Source organism: Parasteatoda tepidariorum, chromosome 6 (genome assembly GCF_982258835.1).
Source record: "Parasteatoda tepidariorum strain Cologne lab strain chromosome 6, Ptep-v5.0, whole genome shotgun sequence".
NCBI lineage: Eukaryota > Metazoa > Arthropoda > Arachnida > Araneae > Theridiidae > Parasteatoda > Parasteatoda tepidariorum.
Window position 1 is genome coordinate 92,985,746 of NC_141760.1, and position 15,301 is coordinate 93,001,046.

Here is a 15,301-nt window from a genome sequence, read left to right on the forward strand (position 1 = left end):
GACTTCTTTTCTTTTTTTTTTAAAAAAAAAGAAAGAAATTCTTCCTCTAAGCACTTTTTGGATCTTCAAGGATTTTTTCTTTTAAATCCTTGGTGAAGATACGAGTTAATCATCATACTCACCTCCGAGCGATATTATTGGACGATCTCTTGGAAAGCATTAGCACTATCATAATAGTAACAAAACTGTTTGAAAAAGATTAGAAACATCTGTCACAAATACGATTTTGATCATTTTGCTACGCTTTTATCTCATCTTGCTTGAGATCGTAAAAAGTATAATGTTTGGCAAGACATTGTAATGCGAGCTGTAGACATTTGTAAAAAATGTAATCTCTTGCAAATGCTGTTTCTTCAAAACATATGGAACTACTTTTGATTCTATAGTTTGATCAAAAACTAATATCTATAATAAAAAAATTAAGAGTTTGACCGTCTTATGACACCAGAACCGTTTGTGCTGGTGGGGATAGCCGAGTCGGTTGGACGCTGGACTTGCGTTCGTGAGAACTGGATTTCGAATACAGCTGGCCAAAGGGCAGTAAATGGTGACTGGTGCACGTTAAACCAGTTGGGTCACAATTTCTTCTCTGTTTCCATAACAAATCATACTTCTGGGGGTACTGGATTGAAGATTGATCGTTTTGTGTTTCAGGTCACGATCTGTGGATGAATGAATAGATGTATGAATGGGCCCGCTTTACAAACGGGTATGACGTAAGGGTGTGGCAAAAGTCGAATTCTTGGCCATAGGAGAAAAACAAGAACATGCACCCCCAGTGCATTGATGGTCGACGACAACAACAACAACCGATTGTGCTAGCGCTCTGAAATGTGGACAGTGGACGAAAAGGGCTATTTTAATCCCCGATCCTAAAAATCGTTCGAAAATTTCATTTAGATCACACAGTTGAGACGTTTGAAAACGAAATTTTTTCGTTGATTTTGCCATTGATATTAATTAAACTGCAGGCGATTCTGTTTTATTAAATAGTTTAAAGATAACATCAGTAATGGCTGCTGTTTATAGCTATCATTAAACAAAAAAATGAGATCATTGAATGTTCTATTTTAAATATTGCATGTTTATATTTAATTATTTTTAATTCGTTATGTAAGGTAAACTTAAAGGTCAAAGAGAACGCGTGATGGCACATGCAACGTCATGCGTATGATAGCTACGTCTCCAAATTAGTATTCCAAAAATTATCTGAAACCACCTTTTATTTTGCTTAAAGTTATGCTTTTAAACCAAGCTTCTATCAAACTAAATAATTTAAAGTCAACGATAGTTGAAATAAAAAAGAATTTATATCCTGATAGGCAAAATTAATGTTGAAATAGTACTAATTCGTTCAGGAGAAACTTTAGAAAATCGTCATACTGACGCGAATGATGTTCGATTAATTTTGATAATATTTTCTAATCGAAACTATAAAAAAAAAGTTAGATATTAACTAGCAAAATTAATGGAGAAATGCTTTCTTGATTTACCAAAAGAATTATTTTTAAAGAGATGTTTTAAGGAAAGAAACTTAAATATTTGGTTTTTATGGAAAATTGCAGTTGAGTTGGACTTGAAAATTAGAAAGACCTTATTGTTAACTGAACTCCAAGTAAATGGCAGCTTTGACACTATATAAAAGTAAAAAAATACTCTTGAATAAATCGTGTCAAAGTGTTTCAAAGTATTTTTGTGTGTGTTGTCAGGAGTTTTAAGGACCGTTTTCAAAAACATTCCGTTTCAAATTTTCGTGATGAGATGCTGTTGTAGTGTACTAAACGCATTTAAGTGACTTTTATAGACTTTAATTGATTAGAAAAAAAATAATTAAAATATAATAACATATTCTAGAGACTAAAGTTTTTTTAGAAAGTTAGAACTATAGAATAAGTTTAGCTTTTTAGAATAAAAACTAAGTCTTTAAAAGTGTTACTCTAAAGAAAATTTACAGCCAGTAAATGGTGCTCCATTTTTAAAATCCATTCTAAAAAGTAAAATATATACATCTCGAATCAAAAATTAGTATTTCAATAAAATAAAAATGCAAAAATGTTATCAAAATCCAACGAATAATTATTGAGGAACGTAGGATTTAAATCATTCAAATTAATTCAATTGATGGGAGAAACTGAAAGAGAGCTAAACGTAATTATTAGAAAAACTACAATTTCGCAGGCAATAGAAAAGGTTTTGATGATTTTTGTTTCAATTCCCCATTCCCTATAATGATTTGTCAGCCATATTTTTTTATGAAACATATTTTTCTTAATCAAATATGAATTTGCACCACAAATTTTTACTTAATGATTGAAAGATATTCTATGAAAGATATTCCAGTATGAGATATTTTATATAAATTATTGCATACAGTATCAATTTCCTCAATAAAGTTATTGAAAATCGTTTACTTCTTGTATTTTTTCCTGTAGATAAAATTCCGAAGAGTGGTTATTGTACTTTTGAAAATGATATGTGTGGGTGGACTACTACTTATACAGAAAACAGTGAATGGATTAGAAGAAAAGGTGAATCACCCAGTGACAGAACAGGACCCTCTTTTGATCATACTTTTCAAAATTCTACAGGTGAGACGCACAAATAATCTTATCTCGAAATTAAAAGTTTCATGTAAAATATACAATCAATTCCTTAACGTGAAAAATAGTACCTTCTTGTGATCATAATTTTCAAAAATCAACAGGTGAGACGCACAAATAATCCTATCTCGAAATTAAAAGTTTCATGTAAAATATACAATCAATTCCTTAACGTGAAAAATAGTACCTTCTTATGATCATACTTTTCAAAAATCAACAGGTGAGACGCACAAATAATCCTATTTCAAAATTAGAAGTTTCATGTAAATATAAATCAATTCCTTAATTCCAATGAAAAATAGTACCTTCTTATGATGATACCTTTCAAAATTCAACAGGTGAGGTACAAAAATAATCCTATCTCGAAATTAAAAGTTTCATGTAAAATATAAAATCAATTCCTAAACATGAAAAATAGTACCTTCTTATGATTTAATTTTCAAAAATCAACAGGTGAGACGCACAAATAATCCTATCTCAAAATAAGAAGTTTCATGTAAAGTATAAAATCAATTCCTTAACGTGAAAAATAGTACCTTCTTGTGATCATACTTTTCAAAAATCAACAGGTGAGACGCACAAATAATCCTATCTCAAAATTAGAAGTTTCATGTAAAGTATAAAATCAATCCCTAACGTGAAAAATAGTTCCTTCTTATGATCATACTTTTCAAAATTCAACAGGTGAGGCTTACAAATAATCCTATCTCAATATTAGAAGTTTCATGCAAAATATAAAAAATATATAAAATCAACTCCTTAATATGAAAAATGATGCCTTCTTATGATCACACTTTACAAAATTCAACAGGTGAAGCGCCCAACTTATCCAATCTCAGAAATAACAATTTCAAATAAAGTTTTAAATTAATTCATTAACATTAAAAATAGTTATTAATAATATTTTTATTGATCACAATTTTTTAAGTAAATTAAAAAAATAAAATAAAAAATTTAATCGGATAAAAATTAATTTGGATTTCAGAAGGACTTTTTTAATAGCATATTTTATGTACTATAAGGATTAAAATTAAAAAATAAAATTTAAAATCTGAAAGAAAACTACGGTGTTACAGTTTCGCTGCATTGTTTTTAAAAATAAGATTTAATTAGGATTTCCTAACTTTTTTTTAAGTCACTTAAAAAAATCAAAATAAAACTTAATAAACAACCAACTTTTTTAAGTTGGTTGTTTATTAAGTTTTATTTTGAGCAGGTCAAATAATTTTTAAAGAATAGACAGTTGAAAATTTTTTAATTTAATATAAAATGCTATTTATCATAATTATTTTGAAACCATTCAAGCTTACATATGAAAGTTAAAATTAATCAAACTGATTAAAAAGGATAATTTTTAGATTAAGAGAATTCTCAAATTTCTCAACTTATGAAATAAGTTAGAAGAAGGAAAATAAAAAAATAAATCACATAAAATTGAGAGTTCCAAATGTCTTTTTTAAAATAGTTAAACTTTAATTAAACCATTTTTGTAGTTCTTCTTCAAAAGGGACTATTCTTCATAATTTAGTGTCCATGGAGATTGTATTTTGTCATTTCATGGAAATAAATCTTAAAAAAATCTAAATTTAATTGGGATATGTTGCCTTTTTTTATTTGATTTAACTTAATAATTCTAACTAACTTAAAAAGTAGTTTAAATAAGCGGAAAAAAATCAAAAATATTATTTGAAATAACGCATAATTTGTTATTCTTTTGCAGGCACATATCTTGTCAGCAAATTTCCCGCAGGAAAAACAGAATTTGGTGCTCAAACAACACTTCAAAGTCCATGGTTTTCGCCACCACCATACTATCATCGAAATGTACATTCTCAATTCTACAACAGTTGTCAAGTGAGTATTCGGATTATGATAATAACAATAAATTATGATTAAAATAAAATACAATAATAATAAGAGAATATTATGATAATAACAAATAGGGATTATAATGAAATGATAATAATTAGTGAGGATTATGGTAATAACTATAAATGAGAATTAGAATAAAATATGATAAAAATAAGTGAAGATTATGATAATAAATAATAACTGAAGATTATGATAGTAAGTGAGGATTATGATTATAATAAGCGAGAATTATGAAAATAACAGATGAGTATTACAATAAAATATGATAATAAAAAGAGAGGATTATGACAGTAGCAATAATAAATAGTTGAATAGTAAATTTTAATTATTATAAGTGGATAGACAAAAGAAAATATCGAAGTTCATAGTTTTCTGAAAAAAAAAGGTTAAAGATTCAGTTGAAAACACATTAATTTATCGATATGAAACAAAACCAACTTTTACTCGTGAACTAAACTTTAAGTGATTGACAAGATATTTTTATCTGGTAGAATCTCAAAATTATATGTTTGTATACTTATATTTTGCTTATTTTTAAATTAATCTTAACTATTAATTGTATCTATTACACACAAATATAATGCCAAAAATCTCTTATTTTTTTGAAATATTTAAATTTAACGAAATATTTAAAGGTTATTGAATAATATGAAGGTAATTGAATGAAATATTTAGAGGTTTTTTAAATTAAATGAAATATTTAAAAAAATCTCTTATTTTTTGATATACTTAAATTTGAAAAATTATTATGACTCTACTTCTAACTTTCATCAAATTATTTACGTTTTGATTATCCGAATAAATGGTTAGTTTTTTGAGTGAAAAAAGTTATTTTTCGTGCTAAGATATTATTTCTAGTTTTAAATAAACTAAAAATAATTTTTAAAAAAATAAGAAATAAATTTATGTTCTTATATTTGAAGAACTTAATCTGTAAAACAACAATTTGGTTGGGAAAAGAACTTTTGGTTGGGAAAAGAAAAACATGACGTAACAAAGTATTGGATAAATACCGGGAACTCTAAATCCTTAAGCTTTTAATTATCAAAGCTAAGCTAAAGATGCCATGTTTTGTATTCCCTTTAATTGAGAAAAAAGACACAATTAAATAGAATTGATTTCTTTAATCACAATTCTTTCCAATTTAGGTTCGATTTTTCTTTCACAAATTTGGCAACAACATTGGACAACTGAGAGTTTTTGCCGAAGAAGCTTACCCCAGCAAAACAGCGACAAGGAGTACTGAAATACTTAGAAGTTACGGCAACAAAGGCAACCTTTGGAAAAAAGCCAATGTTTTTTTACCCAACATATCGAACGAGTAAGAAATTATTTTATGGCTTGAATTAATATTGAATTTAAGAGTAAGCTAGTTCAAAATAAAACTTTGCCCAAGTTCAAATTTAAGAAATAAATGAGTCATATCTCAACAACAATTATTTTGCTCTGAATAAAATCAATGATACAAATATATGGTACATTAAAAAATATAAAAAAACTTATAAACTCAAACAATCATTTTATCTTATCAATTTGTCTTATCTAAGTAGTAGACATGAGGAAATGCGAAAGAAAAACTAAGGTTAAGGTTTGGGAGCAACCCTTCTTCATTGAGAAATCAGTTAAAGATACTACATTGATTAAAAACTTTATTCCTTTCAAAACTATACAACTTGGAAAAAACAGTCGATATGTTTCAAGTGCTCAAAAATGGGCGCAAATTTTCATGACATGATTTGCCAGTTGTAAATGAGAGGAAAAAGTGATTTAAAATAAGTGATTTGAAATGTAAAACTTAAAGTTGGCAAACAAAGAATTGAAAAGTAAAGGTGAGAAACAATTCTGGAAAAACGAAGCCAAAAGAGAAAAAAAAGATGAGGTTGTTGTAGCTGTAGTTGATTTACGTCGCGCTAGAGCTGCACAATGGGCTATTGGCGACGGTCTGGGAAACATCCCTGAGGATGATCCGAAGACATGCCATCACAATTTTGATCCTCTGCAGAAGGGATGGCACCCCTGCTACGGTAGTCTGATGACCTGCACGCGAAGTCGAGCCCATTACAGTAGAACGGTTTAACGAAGACCAATACCGCACACCTTCGGTCCCTACGCAGACTGATCTAAATGGTCACCCTCCCGCACACTGACCGCAACCAGTGATGCTTGACTTCGGTGATCTGCTGGGAACCGTGTCTCAACTATCAGTCCACTGCAGGATAGAAAAAAGATGAAAAGCAGAACAAGAATAACCACAAAGGCCGAGAGGGTAAACTGCATTTTCCCACTCAATGGAGAATATGAATGTTCATTCCCGTATTAGCGACATTAGATCCACGCTCCATAACGCGTAGAAAGGCATTTTACCCTGATTTGACCTTCTCTGCCGCTATGGTTTCTCTTGTTCTATTTTCATCTTTCTTTCCTTCGGTTATGGCGATTTTTCTAGTTTTGTTTCTCACATTCATTTTTCAATTTTTCATTGGCAACTTTACGATTTTCATTCTAAATTGTTTTGTATCTTCACTTTCACGTCTGGCAAGTCTTGATAATGGTTGCCTATTTCTGAAGTACTTGAAACATGTTGACTAAAGTTTCACTCTTATATATGACATATGACAATAAATGCTGTTGGAATCAGGCCAGTTAAACAGTTCCTTGAGAAATATTCTTAGAAAATAAGTTCATTGAGAATAATAATAATAATAACAACAGCGTGAAAAACAATCTTAACACTTATTACTTCCAAAAAAAATTATTTTATTTTAATTTTCAATTCTTGGAAATTAGAAACCGATATTTTATTCGAATTGAGTGTTGTAGAAAGAAATTGGAGTAGCTGAATTGATTGTTGAAAGTTTTGTAAAGTAATGTTTTATTGTTATGTATTAATTTTAAGCAGTAAACAAGATAATGGAAAAGGCAATATAATTTTCTACTTTCACGGTATGTAGAAATGGAATCCGGCCAATTATACCCAGACACCCAGTGATATTTATTTCTAATGTCCTGAGGCGTGTATTAATATGTTGATCTCCCTTTTATATTGATGATAGCCTGCATCCACCTGATCAGACCGTACAACTGTTTTGGAAGTGTGAACATAGGAGTTAGCTTCCAGGCATCCTGCACAGGTAAAGTGAGTGCTGTAAGTGAGAATGGTCGATTTAGCTGACAACGTAATTTTCGTTCCAATTCGTTCTAAATGTGCTCTATGAAATTTAGATCGGGACTCTGAGAAAGCTTGCCCAGTTTTTCAACATCCATACTTCCGACAATGACTGCACAAGTCTCCGTGCATGAATGGATCAGTTATACAACTTGAAAGGAAAGTTTGTAGAATTCATATCGGGGCTCTCATCATAAATTTCTTCAAACCATGGCTGAGAAAGTCTCGTTGCTTGAATGAGGCTGTAGTTTATTTACGTCGTACTAGAGCTACACAATGACTACAGGCGACGGTCTGGGAAACATCCCTCAGCATGTTCCGAAGACATGCCATCACAATTTCGATCCTCTGCAGAGGAGATGGTACCCCCGCTTCGGTAGCCCGACGACTAGCGCGCGAAGTCGAGCACTTTACGGTGGAACAGTTTAATGAGAACCAATGCCGTACACCCTCGGTCCCTGCGTAGACTGAGCCAAGTGATCCCCCCACACACACGCACTGACCGCAGTCAGTAATACTTCGGCATTCTACTGTGAATCATATCTTAATTATCAGTCCACTGCTGGACTGATCGTCTGTGTTTGAATAAAGCAGATATCCTGTCTTGAAAGGAAGTTGGGATTCAAATCGGGACTCTGAGAGGACCAGTCCAGTTTTAAGCACCTATTTCATCAAACCACAGCTACAATACGCAAGTCTGAATGTGAGAATGAAGCAGATGTCTTGCTTTGAAGTAGATGTCTTGCTTTGAAGACACACCATGATGTTTTAGCTGGGTGTCCATATACTATTGGTCAAATAATGTATGCTTGTGTAACATGAATCGTAAAAAAATTAAAACACTTCGTATGAAGGCTTTTCCAAATTTTGTAAAGATTTAAAATGCAACTAAAACACTTTTCAAGTATTTTGTGAAATGCTCATTTCAACGAATGTATCTTATTTACTTTCAGATTTCAACTACAATTTGTTGCCAGTCGTGGCATTGGAAATGGCGATATAGCTATTGATGATATTACACTGAGTCCTGAATGTTTTGGAATCGGTAAGAGTTTTTATTTAACGTTAAAGCAAGTGTCCTCCTTTGCTTTACAAAATGCTATCATTATTCGCTCTTATAATAAAGATGGAAACTCATTGCATTTAAAATTTTTGTTTCAGGAGTTCCAGAAAACGAATCAATCGTCCCATCCAGTAAGTACCATTTTAGTTTTTTTATGCATTAAAAAAAGGATAACTATTGTTTTTCCATATTAAAAATTCGTACAGCGGTTGCTCAACTTTAGTCAACACGTTGTTTTGCTTGACAAAAACTATAACGGTTGGAATCGTGGAGAAGGTGTACAGAAACGTACGAAGCATTACATTAAAGGATTTTGAACTTGTATAATTAGCTTAAGAATAATTAAACCAAAAGCTTGTAGTAAGAATGATACTACGATGGCCATTCTTCAATCTCGAAAAATGAAGCCACAAAGTAAAAATTCAACGTGATAAAAAAGCAATTTTAGAGGAGGATTTTGATGCCAAGTATTTAAAATATTTCGATTTGTTCAAAAGTTACTGCATAAGTTGATTCTTTCTCATCATTTACTTTAAACCATTGTTTATTAAGTCGATTTACTCGAAGGACCAGAGAAACATTTCAGTGTTTTATCGCGAACCGGTAAGATTAGTTATTTGGACTATTGGCACAATTTTTATCTATGCAAAATTGTAGCACTTAAACAATTTCCTGACTCGTTTGTTTCTGATCATATTTCCCACATTCTCTACAGGGAAAAATATTTTGTGCCCATACTTATTTAAATATGAATAAAATTTATACTTATCTAACTTATACTTATCTAACACAAATATTAATCCACGGATCGGCACTGGTTTAAAAAATAACAATAGATCCGGTGTATATAGAGCCGCGATGGCTCAGGGGATAGAGCGTTAGGCGAACCGGGTGCAGATCCCAGTCGATGCGAATTCCGCACCATACTTAAACCGACCACAGTGCTGACGTGAGATATCCTCAGTGGTAGACGGATCATGGGTTAGAGTCCCCTTGCCGTCAGGCTAACCGTGGGAGGTTCTCGTAGTCTTCCTCTCCATGTAACGCAAATGCTGGTTAGATCCTTCCTCCACGAAGGCAAATTTCTCCCAATACTCAATCCAGGAGTTCCCTTGTCTTCTGGATTGGGTTCAAAATTACAAGGCTACGGAGTTGAATATTAGTAGTCGTGAACCCATAAAATTGGGTCGGCTGTTCAATGACGGTTATAAAATTAAATAGATCCAGTGTTACTACAGATGTTGGTAAAATCTATTTTTTTAAGTTATATATTTTTTATCTAATTATATAATTTCCTATCTACTATTATTTTATCAACTTTTATCTTGTCTTATTACTTATTTAATTATATATTTTTTTTCTTATGTGGCACAATAAACTCAGATATCTCTCATTCTATTGGAGCAATTATTGTTATTATTAAATTTGGTTAGCTTGTTTTAAGTATTAATTTAATTAGTATTAGAATAGTTAGTGATACGTTAAGTATTTATTTAGATAAATTTTTTTTAGGTTGTCTTAAATGATAATTTAATAAGTTTCTGAATAGTCAGTTACTTGTTTAATTTTCTAGACACATTTTGTATTTTTATAGAGATAAAAACTTAGTTGCGAAGTAATTCATATTTATTTTTGGTTCTTTTTTAAAATGGCTATAGAAATTTTAAACATTAATGGTGGTATGGTAACTCGTCATACCAATTATTGGTGACGAAGCTTGCCTTTTTCGAGCATTTGTACCTCACTCAAGTTATTGATCGAGAGGTGGGTGAGGAAGTAGTACAGCACGTAATGGAACATTGAGATGAGTTTTTTTATCTTATCTCATGACAGAGATGAAAATAATTTAATTATTTCTCGTGCATATTATACAGAAATGTCCCTAACTCATACTTATTGTGGGTTGCGTAATTTAATAACTGCGGGATTGATTTAAAATTGTTATTAAAATTCAATACATAAAGAACTTAGACAATATCACGGACATCTCTTGAAAATAGTTGAAATTAAAATTAAAGCATTTCCGTAAAGGCAAAATAGCGGGCAACAACCAGACGTTGAAAATGCTTGATTATGCTTAAAACTAATTAAGGAGTTAGGAGAAGGGGTTGAAGAATTAAAATATCTAAAAAGCATAGACCAGCATAGCCTGGGTACTGGGCCCATGTCCAAAAATTCGTGGGTTCGATCACCGCCTGCCGAAGACTCCCCGTGTAGTTAATGGTGACTGATGCACGTTAAATCTGTCGAGTCGCTAAGTCCTCCATGTTCCCATAACAAATACCTCTGGGGGTACTGATCCAGGAGTGGTCATCTGGATTGGGTTCAAAATGGCTACTGAGTTGAACATTAGTAGTCGTAAACACAAAATTGGGTCGGGCGTTCAAGATAATTTTGAAAGGTGGTCAATCTGGTCTCCAAAAGCCACTAAAACGATTATAATTATATCTAATTGAAAAAAAAAGAACTTAATTCATAATGGCTCTATATTTGATAATAATAAATATTTAAGTGATTAGTTTATTAAGTTTGCAGTATGATAATCTGTTAATCTAAAATAGCCCTATTTAAAAAAAATATCAATATTTAATTTTAATTAAATATGAATAATCTTACAATTATTTTGCTAGAAGTAAACACACTAGAAATTTTAAATAAATAAGTGTATTTTTAAAAACAAATTTTAAATCCTCCCAATATACTATTTCAATTAAATTGAATTAATTTTACATTCATTCTGCAAAATAATATAAATAAATAATATGAAAACTTTTTTAAAAACTCCATTTTAAAACTTTCGAGTTTTCGAAAGTAAATGTTTGCAAATAATTCTATTCTGTAATAATTCGATTTCTTACTTGTAAAATTTATACAAAATAGTTACAATCTCAACTCTTTACACAAATTTTTCTCTTACATTTTTACAGTAATAACCAAAGATAGGTTTCTGCTAGTTAATGATAATTCCTCGAATCACCAATATTCCTTTTTTTTGAAAACTAATTAAACAAATGATTAAACTATGTTTGCAAAGATTAATATATGCCTTGATTGTTCGCATTTAACTAATTTTTTCAGATTGTTTAAAATGCATTGTTTTATTATATTTTTATTCAGTTACTTTCTTTCGCTCAACTAGCATCAATTAATAGAACATCTACATTTATTGCATTTTCAATTTAAAGTGAGTAAATATGCAACTAAAATATTTGTGCTATAAGTGAAATAATTAATACAATATCAGAGTAACATATGTTTTTATGAGAGATTCTAATATATATCTTTGTCAAATGAATATGAATGACAGAACATGTGCTTGCATTCCGTTTTGGAATATTTTCTATATTTTTCTAGAATCAACGTAATAATATGACAGAAAACTAAAACCATGCCTCAAACTTTCTCGTAAAATAAAGCACACGTGTTTAAATGTTTAATTGACGATTAATTCGTTTTTAACTTAAAAAAATATTTATATAATTTTATCAGTTTGTGTTTCATATTTTGGATTTTTTTTTTTTTAGAAATTTCATTACTGAGTGATTTTCAATGTAACCATTACATTTCCTAATTTTGTTTTCCTTGAAACTTCTTAATAGGTATATTAAAGTTATGTGCTAAACAGGTAGACCAAAACTTCTCTCAGATTTGACTGTTTTTCGAGTAATATGATTAGTAATATAAGATCAAAATAATTTATTAAATTAAAGAAGAAGGGATGAACTTTATGCTAATTAAATATGCACATTTAATTAGAAAGTGTGGTGTATAATTAATTGAATGATATGCAATAGCACCAAGTAGCACCTATATTGTAATCTGTTGTAAAATATCAATTTTTATGGCTGGGGATCACAAGCATTTCTATGCATATAATTAAATTTCTTTTTAATGTTTATAGTGGCAAAAAGAATAATTTACAAAATCAAAACAACGACTAACGTAAAGTGAAAAGATTTTTTCTTTGAAAACATTGTAAGTAAAAGAAGTAGGGATGAAATTTATGCTATTAAGTTAAGGACATTGATTTATGGACTGTGGTGCATAATTGAATGATATATCATAACACTAAGTAGTTTACTTATTTTATTTTATAAATGTCCTTATTTAATTATATTTTATAACAGCCGACCCAATTTTTGAGTTTACGGCTACCAATATTCAATTCCCTAGCCTTTAATTTCGAAATAAATCCAGAAAACAAAGGGTCACCTTAATCAAGTATTAGTAGAAATTAGCCTTCGTGGATGACTTTTTGATGGAATTAACCCTCATTTGCTTTCATTGTTGAGGAGAACCACGGTCAGCCTGACGGCAAACGGACTCAATCCTATGATCCGTCTAAAACTGAGGATATTTTACGTAAGCACCGTGGTAGGTGCGAACCGGGATTGGAATTCGTATCGACAGCCATCGCTGAGATTCAAACCTAGTTCACCCAATTGGACAGCAAGCGCTCTATCCCCGGAGCCACCATGGCTTCTCTAGCTTATATATTTTATTTTATAAACGGCGTTGCACAGCGGCCTGATTCAGACTTTACGACAACTCCACCGCCTTTTAATTTTGAACCCAATCCAGAAGACAAGGGAACTCCTGAATCAAGTATTGCGAGAAACTTTCGTGGAGGATTTTTTGATGGAACTAATTCGCATTTGCTTTACGTAGAGAGGAAAACCCTGAAAATTTCCTGTAATAATCTTTACGGCAATGGAACTCTAACCCTTGATCTGTCTACTACTGAGGACAGTTTACGTCAGCACTGTGGTCGGTGCGAGCCGGGTGCGGAACTCGTATTGACCAGTCATCGCTGGGATCGAACACGGTTCACCTCATTGGAAGGTGAATGCTCTATCCCCTGAGCCACTTATTATATTGCAAAATATTAATTTTGACAGCTGGAAAGCACAAGGATTTTTACGCATTTTTGAAAAACATTTTTCGGTGGCACAACGAATCTTTACAAAATTAATACAATAACTAGCGTAAAGTGTAAAGATTATTTTTTACAACACTGTAAGTAAAAGAAGAAGGAATGAACTTTGTGTTGCTTTAAATAAACGCAATAATTTATGGACTTCGCATAATTGAATGATGTACCATAGCATTAAAGTAGCTTAATTTCAAACACCACAACAGAAGTGGGAATCATAAATCAGGTGATTATTCAATATGGCTATCGAATCATATTTAGCCAACTGAAACCGCCAATCCCGATAACTAATGCACGGGTAATCTCTTGTCTATAAAATAATGAATTGCTGCTGGATGCCGATTTCATCACTAGATATGAAACACATCAAAATTTAGACTCGATTTTAAATGTTTTGAAATTCCTAGACATAGATTTCAAGCAACATGGGATTTCATAAACACATTCGATAATATCTTTGATACTATATTCGATACTATCTGTATTATCAATTCAATATAGAATTCCATGTATTCATTAAAACAGTTTTGAGTAATGGTATTACATTATGAAAGATGATCCGATTGCATGATTAAGTACGGGAGTCAGGTTACCTAGGATTCGACAAAGGATATGAAACGAATTCTGCTCTTAACCACAATGGTAGGCAAATCAGTGGTCAGAATCCCCTTGCCGTCGAGATAACCGAGGGAAGTTTTCGGAGTTTTTCATTCCATGTAACGCAAATGCGGTTAGTTCAATAAAAAAAGTTCTCCTTGAAGCCTAGTTTGTCATAATGTTTGATACAGGAGTTCCTTTAACTTCAGGATTGGGTTCAAAATTATAAGCACACGGAGTTGAACATTGATAGTCATTAACTCAAAATTTGCCCAGCTGTTCTACACCGTTTATAAAATAAAACTCTATATTTCAAGCTGAGATAAATTTTACTAATTATGTAGAAAGTATGAAAAACTATGACTAACTATATATATATATAGCCGACCAGTCTGTGTAGGGGGCAGAGAACTGTCCTTGCATCGGAAGGGTTCTGGGTTCGAATCCCGGGCAAGGCATGGATGTTTCTTTCTCTCTATCTATGTTCTATGTCCTTTCTTCTTTGTGTGTGAATGTGTGAATGTGACCCGCCCTATAAACGGGTTGTGGTAGTGAGACGTGGGCGACGCTGTTCCACCGCCGTGGCTTCGCCTCAGGTGCCCACTGGGTAACGAAAAGAGAATTAGCAGGCACTTTCTGTGGCCAATGGACAATAGCTCCAAGTGCCCGCCATTTAAAATATATATATATATATATATATATATATATATATATATATATATATATATATACAATATTCGTCGCAAATTCCTCAAAAGTATTGGTTGTTTCGTAATCATCGTTAATATCTACGATATCACAAATGTTTTTAAATTATAAAAAAAATGAAGCAAAGAAACTAAACACTTAACATGATCGCAAATTTATATTTAAGTGAGTTAAAAAAACAAAAATACTCTTTGCGTCGTCAGTAATTAGCAGGGAATAGAGCACATGTAGCGTGCACATGGTCACAGTGGGCTTGTGTGATGTTTTCCGACGAGTCCAGATTATCTTGCAGTCTGATTCACTTTGGACTTTCATATGGAAAACGCCAGATACCCATTACAAGCAAGACATCATTCAAATTT

The 15,301-nt window shown here is 31.5% G+C and overlaps 1 protein-coding gene across 1 annotated transcript in view; it reads left to right on the top strand.

Annotated features, from left to right (window-relative positions):
• Positions 1-15,301, top strand: part of LOC107456001 (leukocyte tyrosine kinase receptor) — a 230,635-nt gene that overhangs the window by 77,344 nt on the left and 137,990 nt on the right. Inside the window, exons 5-9 of the mRNA XM_087166185.1 lie at positions 2,433-2,588; positions 4,321-4,454; positions 5,621-5,793; positions 8,592-8,683; positions 8,800-8,832. Of these exons, the coding sequence (XP_087022311.1) occupies positions 2,433-2,588; positions 4,321-4,454; positions 5,621-5,793; positions 8,592-8,683; positions 8,800-8,832 (588 nt within the window). The remainder of the gene's footprint in view (positions 1-2,432; positions 2,589-4,320; positions 4,455-5,620; positions 5,794-8,591; positions 8,684-8,799; positions 8,833-15,301) is intronic.